At 40.9% G+C, this 16,034-nt stretch overlaps 1 protein-coding gene and 1 pseudogene across 2 annotated transcripts in view; one reads left to right on the forward strand and one right to left on the reverse strand.

The window, feature by feature from the left end:
• Nucleotides 1–16,034, forward strand: part of LOC111344598 (uncharacterized) — a 68,548-nt gene that overhangs the window by 13,849 nt on the left and 38,665 nt on the right. For both annotated transcript variants that reach the window (XM_022951840.2, XM_022951841.2), the window contains exon 3: nucleotides 1,406–1,888. In XM_022951840.2, coding sequence (XP_022807575.2) covers nucleotides 1,406–1,888 — 483 coding nt within the window. The remainder of the gene's footprint in view (nucleotides 1–1,405; nucleotides 1,889–16,034) is intronic.
• Nucleotides 2,636–4,661, reverse strand: LOC148733125 (uncharacterized; annotated as a pseudogene).

Consider the following 16,034-nt stretch of genomic DNA (forward strand, 5'->3'; position numbering starts at 1 on the left):
TCATTAATGAAAAGATTAAACAAATAAGGGCCACTGACGCTGCCCTGTGTTGTTCCTTTGTTTACATTATACCAGCAATAGCTGCTACCCCCAAACACTAACCGTTGTTTGCGATTTCCTAAAAAACTAAGATACCAGTTGATAAAATACGGATCTGAGCTAAGGGCTTTTAATTTATTACTAAGTATTCTATGCCTCACGTTGTCGAATGCCTAAGCAAATCCATAGCTAACAGTCCAACAGATCTACAATCCCTCTCATCCAACGCTTTCAAACAGTTATACTGCATATTGATCAAAGCATCTGTGCAGTTGCATCCTTCCCAGTAGGCTTATTGGGTCGGGCCTAGATTTTCTAAAAACGCGTGTTTACTGAATTTATGATAAACAATTTTCTCAAAACACCTGGCAATAACAGGGGTCACGTTAATACCTCGAAAGTCCTGGTGCTGCGAAGGCGTGTCCACCTTAACTGTCAACCGTCAAATGGTCAAAATATTGACCGTCAAGCGTCAAAAACGCAATATTTTTACCGTCAACCGTCAAATGAGTAAGCCAATGTGAGCTGTCAAATGTCTCAGATATCCTTAATTGAGAAATAAACGATTGCCTTGATTGGGGTCAAGTTTGTTGTTTATAAATAAAAGTTTTGATATATCACAAAAATACATTTATGTAAGGCGTTTAACTTCTAGTCGCGATAAAACTGGTTAGCGACAGAACTGACCTCCGACATGGGAAACACTTACATACATACATACATACATACCTAGGTTAATTGACCACTCCTCATAGGGGCTTTTCAGGGCCAATACCCACCCATCCCACCTAGGGGAGGACATTCACCACACAGTGATCTCGTGCGTGGGAAAAAATTAACGTCTCCTACCCCTAACCCTGCAGGAGACGGGGCCTACGATTTATTCGTCCTTATCCGTGAAGACTAGAATATCTATCCATTTCTTGATTATAGAAAGGTAGCAAATTCTCCTCACTTATGTTAAAACTATGAGTATTGGTCCGGCCGGGGCTCGAACCCTCGACCTCCCGCACAACACAATCCGGCGCTCTAACCAATTGAGCTAACCGGGAGGCGGTTAAACGTTAGTCATATATTAATAGAAGGTGTTATGAATTAAAAGTTCCTTACAAACGCGTCATTACGGCCAAATTCGCGTGTTTCGTTCGTTTCATAAACGACCTTCCAAAAAATCAACTGTCAACCGTCAAAAGGCCTTATTTTTAACCAGCAACCTTCAACGTTACCCTCCCCCCCATTGAGACCATCTTAACTCAATTACTAGATTGCATTGGAATGACTGAAGTTAAACGACCGTAAAGCAAACTCCATCCCCAATGATGACCGAAAAGAAGGCGCTAACTATGTGTTTTTTGCTCATTCAAAGGGACTCCACCTCCTCCCAGTGTTCCTGAAGGTGTTCAAGAAAATTTACATTTGACGGAGGTTCAAAAGCAATGGCTGCTCACTAGTTTAGCACTGGAAAACCTCTTCCTACCACGGATACGCAAACTTATACTAGAGGAGATCGAAAAGGAAAACATCAAGGGCGAGATGGACAAATCTCAGACTGACTTCCTCTTGGGACGGGTTTACACGCTTTATCACCGCCCTCTCTTATCCTGGATCGCTGATTGTGATAAATTAAGTGAGCTGGAGGTGTTTAGATTTTTCAACCACATAGGACTGACAAAAAAAAAGTGGTATAGTTGTAGTTCTCTCCAGTTGGATTCTCTTCTAAGCCGTGTAGAAGCTCGACACTTTCATGACGACTTAAGATGGCCCCTGTCTTTGTTTTTAAAACAAATCAGACTACCTGCTGCAGATATAGAGGAACTTCTCGAAGACCTTGACAACTTCAACGCAAGAGGTATTTAAAAACTAATTTATGTAACTGATCATCTCAACATACCTTAGGTGCTTTCCATTCGAATAAAGCATCCATTCTGAATGTATAACACTTTCCAAAGAGTCGAGTTGACTTTGGTGGAAATCGAGAATATTCTGCCTGACATTCGCTTTAAGTTTACAATGCTTTACCCAATAACTAAAAAACGAATGTAGCGAGGGCTTTAGAATCGAAAGATATTTGACCTATTCAGGTAAGTATTTTTTTAGAGATTCATAAGCCGCAGACGTACCTTCTTAAACAAACCTAACTAAGAAAACCTTTTCCTCACAGGTAAAGGAATTGTCACTGAATCGAAAATGACAGCGACATAGATAAAAGTCTTTTTCTGAAGAAGAGGGAGATATGCCCTTTTCATTTCATTAAAATGTCGACCTTTCTTTTTGAATGGATCAGTTCGCTTTTGTGAGGTTGTACAGTTTTTGGAATTTTGGGAACTTTCTTGGAACATTATTATACCATTTTAATTCATATATCAAGATTATCCGAAATGTTTTTATAAAATCGATTGAGAGCACTTAAGATTAGTCCTGTCTCTTATCTTATGTTTCAATTTTACCTTTGATCAAATGAAATTGTAACAAGTAGATTTTTTGCTAGAAAAGTAGCAACAAATGGGATGTCGAGAGACAAAAACATGATGGCGAAAATATGTTTGTATTCTACGTCCTTAACAAAAATAGGCAGTCGGTGACTGTATGTAGCTTACTGCGCTTGTCATTAATTAGAATAGAGGTTTTGCACGCATCACGTGATATCATAGCAACCGTAACTACGCCGCCATCTTGCATGCCAGGTCAAACAAAATGGCGGCGACACAATGTGAGCGTGTCCCATCCTTGAGAGGTTACCGCGACTCCCTAAGCGTTCAGAATCGACAGATGTACGACGAGAAGCTAAAATTTACTGCGGGAATTGATCCCTATGCCGTCAGTGACAACTTTTACTCGCAGTCAATGGATAAATGAACAGAGATCGAGTTCCTGATATCGTGAGCTACTTGCTGTTCTCACTGAACAAGCAAGCTCACCAAGGAGCAACTAAAAGCATACAAAAGCTTGCAGTCTTACCAATACTTCGTTGCTGGTTGGGTAAGAAGTATATTTGTGAGAAAAGCTACTCAAGACACTACAATTTTGATCGGAAAGTTAAGGAAAACCTTTTGTATATGACGTCGTTGAAAAATACTGAACTGTTTTGACAAGTTTGTTTACATGAAGGTCTATCAATAAAAACTTCAAAGAATTCAATAATGACAGCACACGAAGAAAACTTATCTCTGAAGCAGGTCAACAATGTCAGTTTCAGTTCCTCTCTCTCTGGCCATTTGGTATTCGGCCATTTCACTAAAAATGCCATAGATGTAAACATTACAGGTCTGGAACACTCTTGACACGGTAGATGCATGAACTCCGAATCGGTAGGCCAAGTCTTGCACTGAGAGATTCAGTCTGAGACGCATGAAAGTTATGAGGAGTTGCTGAAATTTACTGATTAATATTTGTTTAGGAAGTGCAGGATTTATGAGGTCAAAAACAGCCATCGATCATCATACTCATAGCTGTCAAACCGGTATAAAATTTCACCCACTCTTCGTTAGCTTCAAACCAAGACTTTGATAGGACCGAATTTCCATCCTCTGATTGTTTTAAGTTTTCTAGTTCCTCTATATTTTGCATAGAAAGGTCACTTTGAATGGCAATAAAAGTGTATGCGAGTGAACGTGTTTCTTCCATCGCAGATGCTTCGACATAAATGTTCTCCTTCTCGCCATCACCCTCTCCGATAATGTTCATCTCGCTCTCGCACACATTTCCGCTTCTTGCTTTGCCTATCCTTGGTTCGTTTCTGTCGAGCTAGAGTAGATTTGGAACTTGGTTTCGAGACAAAACTTGAAGAATGTCCCATGTTCTTTGTTGGCGCCCAGTCCGGATGCGTTTCGTCGTAAAGATTTGCTGGCTTTCCTAGAAATAAAAATGAGACATTAGCTTTCAGCCATTTCAAAAGTAGCATGTAAGGATTTAAATCATTACAACTGTTTCAAGACTCTCACCTTCAAGGAAGTGAATAGAACACACATGTGGATACTTGACGTCGCCATTTTTCACTGCATTTCTCCTGATGTTTGCCAGCCATCAATCGTGCCTTTTTTGCGAAATTTCTTAAGTGAACACGCCCTGGTGCTTAATTACAGTAGGAATTTTTAAAAAAAGAAAGGTGGTTGTCTCTATCAGCGGCTGTAGCATCCGAAAACACAGCAAAATCTTCCCATTGTAGCGAAATACCTTCAGAATCTTTCTTTATCTACATTGGACCTGGCATGCAAGATGGCGGCGTAGTTACGGTTGCTATGATATCACGTGGCGCGTGCAAAACCTCTGTACCGTTTTTAACCGCCCTGAAACAACGACACTAGAAATTACTCACAACTAAAGATATAATGCAACCAAGCTCTGTGATGAACGAAAAAAATTTATCAATCGTATAGATATATTAATATTATGTTACCACATTGACATCTGAACCGCCTGTAACCGCCCCTACCTCCCCTACTAAGCTGAATTTTGTCCCCAACCACCCCTATCGTTAGGAGATCAACGAACCAATAAGAATCCGTCGTTTGCACAAATAATTTGATGACCTCAGGGGGTTCTAGAAGGGCATCATTCTATGTGTTCACAACTAAATGATCAAATTTGAAAAAAAAGCGTCCGCACGACTGACCTTCAAAATTTTCAAGTCATATTTTTTGTTCCTTTGCGATCGAGTTAGACCTTGTGGATTAGCAATGCTAAAGTAGCAATGCTTAAGTAGCAATGGTATCTATTACTCTGTCTGGAAAATAATGGATATCAAGGTCGTAAAGGTGACAGATTAAGCTCTTGAGTGAACGACACTACAATTCTCTAAAGCGATGCGAACTGTGTCCGTAAACCGAAAACTGAACATTCGGACTTACCGCAGGAGACAAAAAAAACTGCGATCACGATCGCCGACGGAAAGTAGCAAAATCGGACGATATAGGAGAAGACCGAACTGAGTTCCAAGCATTCTAGAAGGTTTCTATTATTACAGACATACTGACGGACCTACACTCTGGATAGCGTAGTGTGGTGTTTATACTTAAATAACCACTGAGGCTTTCGATGCAACGCAATGATATTTAATGAAAATGTGAAACCATAACCGTATACATCTGAAACTGTTCTCCTTTGGACCGCGTGTGCAATCACACACACTGATTGACAGCTTTCAGAAACACTACATCTCTCCCCTTCTTGATTATAAACTTGAATACGTGTACATCTAAAGGATCGGCTTCAGCAACTTATCTCTAATGACTAAAAACGATAAACTGGAACGTGTTCAATTGTTACAAAATTCAGTTGCATGCTTCGAGTGTCTAGTTCTATCGCACATATAGGACAGAGTCTTTCAGTTTTGCAGGGAGCCTTGTTTGCCTTTGAGATCGCCGCAGGGCTGTCGCTGGGCTTGGAGAACTTGATGACTTGTCTTGTTCCGAAACTTCTGGTGACCAAGGCTCTGCTGTTAGGTCTTCGTCTGCCTGCTGTCGTGTTATCTTTTCAGCGTGCCTAGTGTGGCTCGGGACAACTTTGAACATGGATGACTTTCGCGTGACAGTTTTATTCCCATCACTTGCCGTAACCATAGATCCGTTTTTTCTTCAACCAAAAGAGGTACTGGACTGAAAGGGGAGCTTAGCTTGTGCGCTTTGGTTGCTTGATTAGAACTGTGTCTCCTAGCCTGATCTTGCTCTCTCTAACTCCTAACTTCTGATCAGCATAAGCTTTCATCTTCATCTTCTGTTCTGCATCCCTAACTGTCATAGACCACTTTCATAAATGGCTGCTGGATTAATATTCTTTTGTCTAAATTTAAATTAGCCCTTCTGGCCTCGTTCTCCAGTACAAAATTCAAGAGAATACATTATCTCAAGCGAGGCCAGAAGGGCTAATTTAAATTTAAACAAAAGAATATTAATCCGGCAGTCATTTATGAAAGTGGTCTATGTTCTTCTGTTTCTCAGAACTGGTTGTGTCACTTCTGGAAGGGTAGTTTTAAGCTTCCTGTGGTTGAGTGCTTCGCATGGTGAGATGTTAGTCGTCTAGTGAGGTGTCGCCCGATACCGTCGTAGGAAGTTATAGAGTTCTTATTTCCAGTTCTGGTGCTCAACGGTGGCGGCTCTCACGCATTTCTCTAGTGTCTTCATGAAACGTCCCGCTTCGCCATTCGCTCTTGGCCTGAGAGGCGTGATTTTGCGGTGGTGAAAACCCAGATGCTCAGCAAAGTCCTTGAACTCCTTGCCATTATAGGGGGTACATTGTCACTCTTTAAGACATCAGGAATTCCTTGTCTAGCGAAAATTGCATCAAGCTTTGGGATGGTGGATCTAGCAGAAGTGGATGTTACGATTTCAACTTTTGGGAAACGGCTGTATTCGTCTATGACGACCATGAGGTACTCTCCAGAAGGAAGTGGTCCTTGAAAATCCATCGCAAGTTCTTTCCATGGGGCGTTTGGTAGCGGTGTCATCCTTAGAGGTTCGAGTCGTTCTGCCTTGCTGGTAGTTGCTGCTTGGCATGGTAAACGGCTGTCGACTTTCTCCTAAACCATCTTGTCTGCGCCAGAAAACCACACTTTTTCTCTGATGAGGCGTTTTGTTTTTACTGTTCCTTGGTGTCCAACGTGTGCAAGGTCCACGGCTCTGTCTCTCAGTGCTTTCTGGACCACGATCCTGTTTCCCCTCAGTATAGTTCCTTGGTAGACCAACAGTTCATCTTTCACATTTCTGTAATCCTCTACTTCGGGCTGTGTGCACTGGTCAGTCTCGATGGCCTTGATAAGTGCTTGAAATGAAGTATCCTTCTCCGACTCTAACTTCATTTCTTGCAGCGTGATTGCTTTTGGCACTGCCTGGTTGCATACATAGTTCACGTAGTCTTCTGCAATGTTGCGCTCCTCGCTTTCTGTTTTACTTGGATGGCGGCTCATAAAATCGGCTGGATTCTCAGCATCCTTGCCAGGTCGATAGATGAGTTGACAGTTGTAGGGCATGAGCCACAGCTTCCACCTACGTGCTGACGTTGGCTTGTGACTGTTAAAGATTCCTAGGAGAGGCTTGTGGTCTGTGGCAATGATGAACTCTGATTCATACAATATGGATAGTAACTGATAACTTTACTATCCTACACCAACAATCCTCCAAGTCCGACGGGACTCGCGTCGACTATCACTTCAGTCTTGAGTCTTGGGTTAAAGTACGACATCACGTGATTCTTGGTCAGGCTGTCTTTCAACTTGTCGAATGCTTGTTGCTGCTCGTCGGCCCACTGCCATGACGTCTCTTTCTTGGTTAACAGCCGTAGAGGAGCAGTTATCGTAGCGTAATCTGGATTGTATGAATGAATGACACCTTTATTTAAAATAAATTGAAATCCCAACATGAGGGTACTCCCATCAGAACGTAAAGCTCTGCTATCAATAGGAGCCTTGGTGAATAGGATCCAAAAATAATCTATTCAGTATAATATTACAGAAAATTCTAATTAACGTGACTGTTATAAAGAACACATCCATAATAAAAAAAAAAAAGATTTCTTGGCTGTTTTAGTTCCAACGCGAGGCAAATAAAGCAAATTTCCCTGTCTTGTTCTGGTATTATTAAAATTAAATATTGCTTAAAAAATTGAGGACAGTTACCAGAAATACATTTATTAACCAGTTTAAAAGTATGTTCGTCTCTTCTCGACTGTAATACAGGCCATTTAAGATCCATTAAAGCTTGACCACTATCCTTAGATTTTGAAACAATTTTGGATGCCCTTTGAAAATTATCCAGCAGTCTGGCATTGCTCACTCCACAACAATTCCATACAGTGTCACCGTAGTCAAATATTGGACGAATAAATGATAGATACAAAGTGTTGGCAGCATGACAAGTTAAATCTCTTCGCAATCTAAATAGCATACCTAGCCTTTTGCCAACTTTAAATATAGTGTGTTAAATGCGGGGAGCCCAAGAGATAGCCTCATCAAATATAATACCAAGATAAGTGAACTTGTTCACCCGTGTTAAACTTTGCCCGTGAAAAGTAATATCAAAGTCGTTTTGTTTAGACAGCTTAGAATGAGTTCCAAACAGCATGGCTTCAGATTTGGTGGTATTAAGAAATAAGCTTTTCACTTGAAGCCATTCACCCAATGTATGTAGGTCTTGATTCAGATTATCTTCGATGACTTCAGAGTTAAATCCGGCACAAAACAGAACAGTATCATCAGCGTACATGAGCACATCGCAAGACTTAATGCAGAGATGCAAATCGTTAATATAAATAACAAAGAGTAAGGGGCCCAAAATAGAGCCTTGCGGAACACCAGATGTTATGTGTAGAGGATCAGACGAAACACCACCGACGCCAACAACTTGGGTGCGGCCAGACAGATAGTTTTCAAACCAGTTCAGTTCTTTGCTCTTGATTCCAAAAGAGCGCAGTTTCCTCAACAAAATAGAATGATCTATTGTGTCGAATGCCTTACGCAAGTCCACAAAAGCTGCCCCCGTCATGAAACCCAGATCAATATTTCGCCGGATTGTGTCCGCGAAAGACAGAGCTGCAAATGTTGTTAGTGTTGTTTGGGAAATCCACATTGGAATGGACTGAGTAGATGGTTTTCTTGTAAATAGCTCACTAGTTGAGTATGCACCACTCGTTCAAGTAACTTAGATATTGTAGGTAAGATAGATAAGGGGTGATAATTGTTAACATTGCCTTTCCTCCCTTTCTTAAATAATGGAATAACGTAGGCAGCTTTCTAGTCGTCAGGAACTTTGCTCTAAGACAGTGAAGCATTAATTATGACTGTAATAGGTTTTGTCACTATTGCTGAAGCGTCCTTTAGAAGTCTTGGTGGAATATTATCTAGGCCCACAGCTTTGCCTGATTTAAGTCGTCGGATTTCAGACAGAACAGCAGTTTCAGAATTATCAGTAAACAGAAAAGTAGCGTTCGTAGCTTCTGTTAAAGATATACTTGACAAGAGTTTCGATGCAGCATTTACAAACGATTTGCAAAGGTTGACAGCTGTATTTACAAATGTATTGTTGAAATAATTTGCGATTGAGCTCTTTTCAGTTATTACTTGACCGTCGACTTTGAGTTTTGGAGATGGTTCTTTGCTTTCGGAAGGGAAGATTTTCTTAACTGTTCGCCAGAATGAGTCGGGATCGCCAGTATTCTCGTCGATAAGCCTTCGATTGTATTTTTCCTTTTCCTTTCTGATTTAATTGGTAACTCCATTTCTTTGAAAGCGGTATCTTTTCCAATCTGAGGGAAGTCCGGTAGTGTGAGCTTTTTTCTGTAAATAATCTCTTTGTCTCATTGGACGTTTGGTAGAAATATTGAGCCAAGGACAATTGTTTAAACCCCTAACGCGTTTAACAATAGTGTGGGCGTGACGTTCTGCTAAGTTGGTAAACTTTTCTTTGAAGGACTGCCAAAGCTCATTAACGTCCTTATTGTTACCGTGGTCATTTGGAAGAACAAAATCTGTTTTTCAAATCCTCGAGGAATTTATCTGGGTCGTAATTTGCATAATTTCGAAATGTTTTGAGTTGCGGTGGAGCTTTTTTCCAATTGATCTTTCTCACACAAAAAGTAATTTCATGATCGCTTAAGCTAGCACTAGTGACGATCCCAGAGACTTTAATGTTTTGCGGATGGTTTGCAGCAATCAGATCAATCATGTTCTAGATTCCGCGGTGACTCTTGTGGGCTCCTTGATGATTTAAGTAAACTGCAGTGATTTAAGTCAAGCTGTCAAGCTGAAGCTCTATGGATCAAGCTTGAAATGGCTAATCAGAAGCCCCTGTATATAGCTTCTTTTTATCGTCCACCAGGAAGCGACGTACAACCACTTGATGCTCTCAACCATTCATTGGGTTGTTTGCATGGTAATGGATCCTTCCCTAGAAATAGCATTGCTGGTGACATGAATGTTCCTGATACAGATTGGTCCAATAACACTGTAAAGAATGATCCACAATATGGTGTTTTCGTGAATCAGACATTCCTCAATATTATTGATGATCATGGTCTCACTCAACTTGTGTCTTTTCCTACAAGGCAGTCATCAGTGCTTGACTTAGTGATTGCCAGCCATCCAGATCTGGTGAACAACTTAATGAGCTCTGATGGCATCAGTGGTATTAATGATCACGTCGCTGTGACCTTTGAGTTGAATCTTAAAGTCAAAATTAGCAAGACGAAACCTGCAAATCTTGAGGATATACACCATGATGCAGAAACCCTCAGTAAGAACTTTTTCAAAAGATACCCAGAGAATATAAGCATCGAGGGTAACTGGCAGTTCTTCCAGTCAGGATTAATGTCAATTCTCGATAGTAGAGTCCCAAAAAAAAAGATCGGATCATGGAATGATTCCCCTTGGATTACTAGGGATCTCAAGAAACTATTGAGAAAAAAGAAGAGGCTTTATAACATCTATAAGAAATCAGGGAAAGCTAGTGATAAACTGAAATATCGGAGTTTCCATAAAGCATTAAAAACCAAATTTAGATCAGTACAAGATCAATACATAGCAAATACTCTTGATGGTGCCATGAAGGAGAAACCAAAGAAAGTTTGGTCCTATATTAAATCTAAAAAACAAGATCAAATTGGCTTTCCTCCATTATATGTTAATGGTAAGGTGTTGACTGACAGTACAAGTAAAGCTGAAGCTTTAATCAACCATTTTCAACAGATTTTCTCCAAAGAGGATTCTTCCTCCATGCCGAACATAGGCTGCAGTGACATTCCAGCTATAGAGTCAATAATTTTTAACAGAGAGGGTATAATTAATCCTCTTAGGAACTTAGATAGCAAGAAAGCCAATGGCCCAGATAAATTGCCTACTACTCTACTTAAGACAACTGCATCAGAAATAGCTGAAGTTGTTTCTTTCCTTTTCACCCAGTCATATGAGTCAGGTAAACTCCCCAATGACTGGAAAAATGCTTGTGTAGTACCAGTTTTTAAGAAAGGTGACAAACATGACCCATGTAATTACAGACCTGTTTCCCTTACTGCTGTATTATGTAAAATCATGGAACATATTATTTATAGGCACATTATGCACCATCTTGAGGACAATGACACCTTATTTGCGAACCAACATGGATTTCGAAAAAATCATTCATGTGAATCTCAATTGATTCTGGCTGTTGAAGACCTGGCCAAGAACTTAGATCATGGAGATCAAATGGATATGATCATTCTGGATTTCAGTAAAGCCTTTGACAAAGTTCCCCATCAACGCCTCATCAGCAAATTGCAGTTTTATGGCATTCAGGGAAGCACCCTTACTTGGATTAAATCGTGGGTCACTAGTAGATCTCAAAGTGTCATAATTGATGGCGTGAGTTCAAAATCTGTTGATGTGACTTCAGGGGTACCTCAAGGCACGGTACTTGGTCCATTAATGTTTTTATTATTCATTAACGATATGCAAAATGGGCTAGGATGTACACTAAGATTGTTTGCTGATGATGCTTTATTGTATCATAAAATTACTCATCATGATGACACCTTGGCTTTACAGCGAGACCTAGACATGCTAGGCCAATGGGCTAATAGGTGGCAGATGCTGTTCAATCCTTCTAAATGCTACAAAATGTCTGTTTTCCGTAGTAGATCCCCGGTTGTTAAAGACTACACTCTTTACAACAAAACCCTGGTATCTGTTCGACATCATTATTTAGGTGTTTTGCTGTCTAGTGATCTACGGTGGAACACTCATGTGGACAAGATTGCTAAAAAGGGAAACTCTTCACTTGCGTTCGTGAAAAGGAACTTGTATGCCTGCTCTGAAGAAACTAAACGTGCAGCTTATGTATCACTTGTCAGGCCACATTTAGAGTATGCGTCTGCAGTATGGGATCCTTATAGACAGAATCAAGTGGAGAAACTAGAAGCTATCCAAAGTCGCGCAGTGAGATTTATTAAACATGATTATAGTTATAACACTAGTGTGTCCAATTTGAAGAAATCCCTATCTTTGGATTTACTAAGCGAGAGAAGAAAATCCCATCGTTTACAATTTTTCCATAAATCTGTGAACAATAGTATTTCTTTGCCTATCCTGTCTTATTATCAATTGTCTATTAGGAAAACTAGAAATTACTCGACGAATTCATTTATTCAACCACCTGTACATCATGACTACTACAAGTATAGTTTCTTTCCGAGAACTATAAGGGACTGGAACTGTTTATCACCTGGAACTAGATCACTTAATTATTCAGCTTTTTGCAGTACAGAATTTTTTTTTAAGTTTAAGCATAGCTATATTGTTAATTACATATTTTATTTATTTATTATTTATATTAGCTATGTTTATATTTTTATATTTTTATTCTTTTATCTCTTCTTGATGTGTAATAGCGTTGAAGAGTAATAAAGTAGATGTAGATGTAGATGTAGAGCAGAGAAAATGCGATAAAAATCACCAGCTTCTAGAGCGCCGTCTTGACCGCCATCTTGAAATTCGATTCAATCGACGAGACACGTATTGAGCCATCCCCAATAGAGACTTCACCTCGCTGACACTTTCTGGTTCGCTCATGTTGGTGATCGCCTTGATCTTGGCTGGGTCTGCCTTGACTCCATTCTTGCTGAAAATCTGTCCGTAGAACTTGATCTCACTCTTCGAGAAGGTGCATTTCTCATTGTTCAGGCGCACGCTATGTTGCTGGAGCCGTTCCAGTACGCCACGGAGGTTCTCATCGTGTTCCTTCTGACTTTTTCCATAGACGATAATATTGTCGGAGACATTCTTTCATCCAGGGAGGCCTGTGGGTATTTCTTCGATTGCGTTCTGAAAGATTTCGGATGCTGCGTTAATTCCAAACATGAGGCGCTTGTATCTTCGGAGTCCGACGTGGGTGCTGAATGTGGGAATATAACGGCTCTCTGGCGCCAGCTTCAGTTGATGGTATCCAGACGAAAGGTCTAACTTGCTAAAAACTGTCGCTGTGTTGAGTTCGGCAACCAGATCGTCTATGGTCGGCATCAAGTGTTTTTCTCGTTTAATACCCTGGTTGGCCTCTCGCATGTCTACACATATTCTCACTTGACCAGAGCTCTTGGGGACTATGACGATAGGGCTCACCCAGGGCGATGGGCCTATCACGGTCTCGATGATGTCTAGCTCTTCTAATCGCTTTAACTCCATCTCGACATCCTTTCTGACGTGGAAGGGAATTCGACGGTGCGGTTGTTGCTTGGGTTTGACGTCAGGGGTCTATGTGAAGCTTGATGACTTTTCCTTTCACTTTGCCGATTCCACCGAACAGGCTTTCCAAAACTCCGTTAACGGGGGACTGGGGACCGGTCTCGTCAGGTTTGACTTGGTTGATGATCTTGAGCACACCGAGTTTTGTAGCAGTGTTAAAACCCAGGAGGTTTCCTGAAGCGCCTTTGATGACATGCAGGGTCGTCTATGTGCAGTTGGCGTTGGCGAATATTTCGGCCTCGATAGTTCCCAGAACAGGTAGCGGTGTGGATGACCCGTAGGAGAAAATTCTGCGCTTGGAGGCTTCTGGCACCTTCCGTTTGTATAACTCCCTGAAAGTGCGTTCGTCTATGAGATCGACCGATGCACCGGAGTCGACCATCATTTCCACTTGTTTTCCATCGATCTTGACTTTGCAAGTTGGTTGCTTGTCACCGCCTATTGTGTAAACGTATTCGTCATTTTCAGTCGTGTCTTCATACGTGACATGTTTTGCTGACTCGGGTGGATTTGTTCTGCAAACACGGGCAAAATGGTTTAGTTTGCCACTCGAGTTGCACTTCTTGTTCTTCGCAGGGCACGAGTCTGTGAGGGTATGGTTCACCACAGTTCCTACATTTAATATCCTCTTTTCGGGAGTTGCTGCGATTGCGTGACTCATAGCGAGTGCGTGACTCCTGACGATTTTGTTGATGGTGCTGTTTCCCTTTGAAATGCCTTGGGGCTCCTTTCTTGTAAAAATTTACCGCGTTTACGGTTTGATCGTTATTCTCTAACTCCTTTGCTTGTATTTCGCTTAATTCTAAAGCTCTACCAGCTTTCATAGGGCCAGATAAATCGAGATATTCTCGCAGAGCTTTGCGCCGTAGGGAATTTGACTTGCAGTTCAAAATTCAGTATCTGTTCTTTGATTTCTTTGTCTGGATTTGCGAAATCATAGGTCTTCGCCAGGCTTCGTAGGCGTGTGTGGAAACAGTCAAAGGTTTCTCCATCCTTTTGCTTGGCTTGCCGGAAATTGTACACTTCGTACGTTACGTTGACTTGCGGAGTGAAGTGAGCGGTTAGTTTCTCTACGGCCTTTTTGTAATCTTTGTCTTCACCGACGTCTTGAAGCGTGTCCAAGATCTCGTCGACCTCTGGACCGCCGTAGTGAAGCAAAAGGGCTCTTTTCTGCTTGTCATCGGAAATTCCCATTCTAATAGTAAGTCTCTCAAATCTTCCTAGCCATTTCTTCCATGTTGGGCCTGCACTTCCATCGAGGTGAACTTCAAACGGTGGGAAGTTTGGTAGAGAAATCGCCATGATATTTTCGCGGGAAAATGCTTCGGAAATCTATTCAGAAATTGCTTTGGATATTTCTTTGGAAATCGCATCGGAAATCCCTTCAGATCCTTTTAAAACACTTTGTGTATGTTCTTTGCTTGATCCTCGTCGCCAGATGTGGTGTTTATTCTTAAATAACCACTGAGGCTTTCGATGCAACGCAACGATATTTAATGAACATGTGAAACCATAACCGACTACATCTGAAACTGTTCTCCTTTAGACCGCGTGTGCAATCACACATACTGATTGACAGCTGTCAGAAACACTACACGTAGTATCTACGACTTCACAGAAGGCTGTAGATACAAAAATGAGTTAAGATATGGGATATCGGATCAAAATCGGCAGAGTTCGTTGTGGGCTCGGATTCTATTGTTACTCCCACTCGCTCACTCTCGGATTCTCTTGTTACCATCACTCAACAGGACAGCATAGAAGCTTACGCCTCTTCTAGAGGAAGTAAGCTACAAAAACGAAAATATTATCCATGCTTGTACTGGGTACTTTTTGAAAATCCAAAAATTAATTGGCAGAGAAATAAAACAATCTCTGCTAATAGCAATTTCAATTAGCTCCCGCAAAACACGAAAAATCGCCTTAAAGATTTTTGGCTACTCAGTACCTTAAAAGTCTCAGGGAGGTGAATCTCAAGTGCTAGTTTCTTTACTTTTTATGCCTCGTTTTTTTACAAAATCACAGAATGAGGAGGCTATTTAGTTAGACGTCTGACCCTTTGTGTTCCTACAGAATGCGTCTCGCCTCACAAATTTTGCAGGATCTTTTCGTACAACCGCCCCTCCCATGCACTATTCTATTACGTTTCCAGGCAACAATGATTCGCGAAACAAAATTTCGCGTAGTGCGAACAGGCCCTAACTCAAAATCAATGTGCTTTTTTCTTAGTTTGTTTGTTTGTTTTCAAAATATAAAAAAATTGGAATTCCTGTTAACGTCTACGTAATGCGTTTTCAATAAAAAAGAATGGCTCAGTAACTACGTCTTGAACAATGTGGACGAGCACCCATCTGGATACAAAATAATGCTAACGTATTATCAGGCAAATATGATAAAAGAACAATTCACGACTGAGAAATGATTCAAGTCGTAGAATATATGGTAAGTGGACTTTTCTCGGTCAGGCGATGAACGGGATTCATACCTGAGTAATGATACCACTGATATTCAGCTTCCAGGCTTTGAAAACTACGTCTGACCCTTTGTGTTCTAAAAGAATGCGTTTCGAAATCAATGTGTATCTCACGCACGATTCTTTGGAACAAAGTGTGCTCTGCCTGAAATCCGATCCGTCAGGCGACAACTACTTTGTTTCGACTCGGAAACCACATAGACTCAAAACCTTGGTCTGTATATATTAAAATATAAAGTATTTCGAGCTTGTAAGTCGCTTTACCGATCTTGAGAAAATAGCCGATTGTTTTGTAGTCTAGAGACATCCAGTGATTTTCCG

This window comes from Stylophora pistillata, chromosome 4 (genome assembly GCF_964205215.1).
Source record: "Stylophora pistillata chromosome 4, jaStyPist1.2, whole genome shotgun sequence".
In the NCBI taxonomy this organism is placed as follows: domain Eukaryota; kingdom Metazoa; phylum Cnidaria; class Anthozoa; order Scleractinia; family Pocilloporidae; genus Stylophora; species Stylophora pistillata.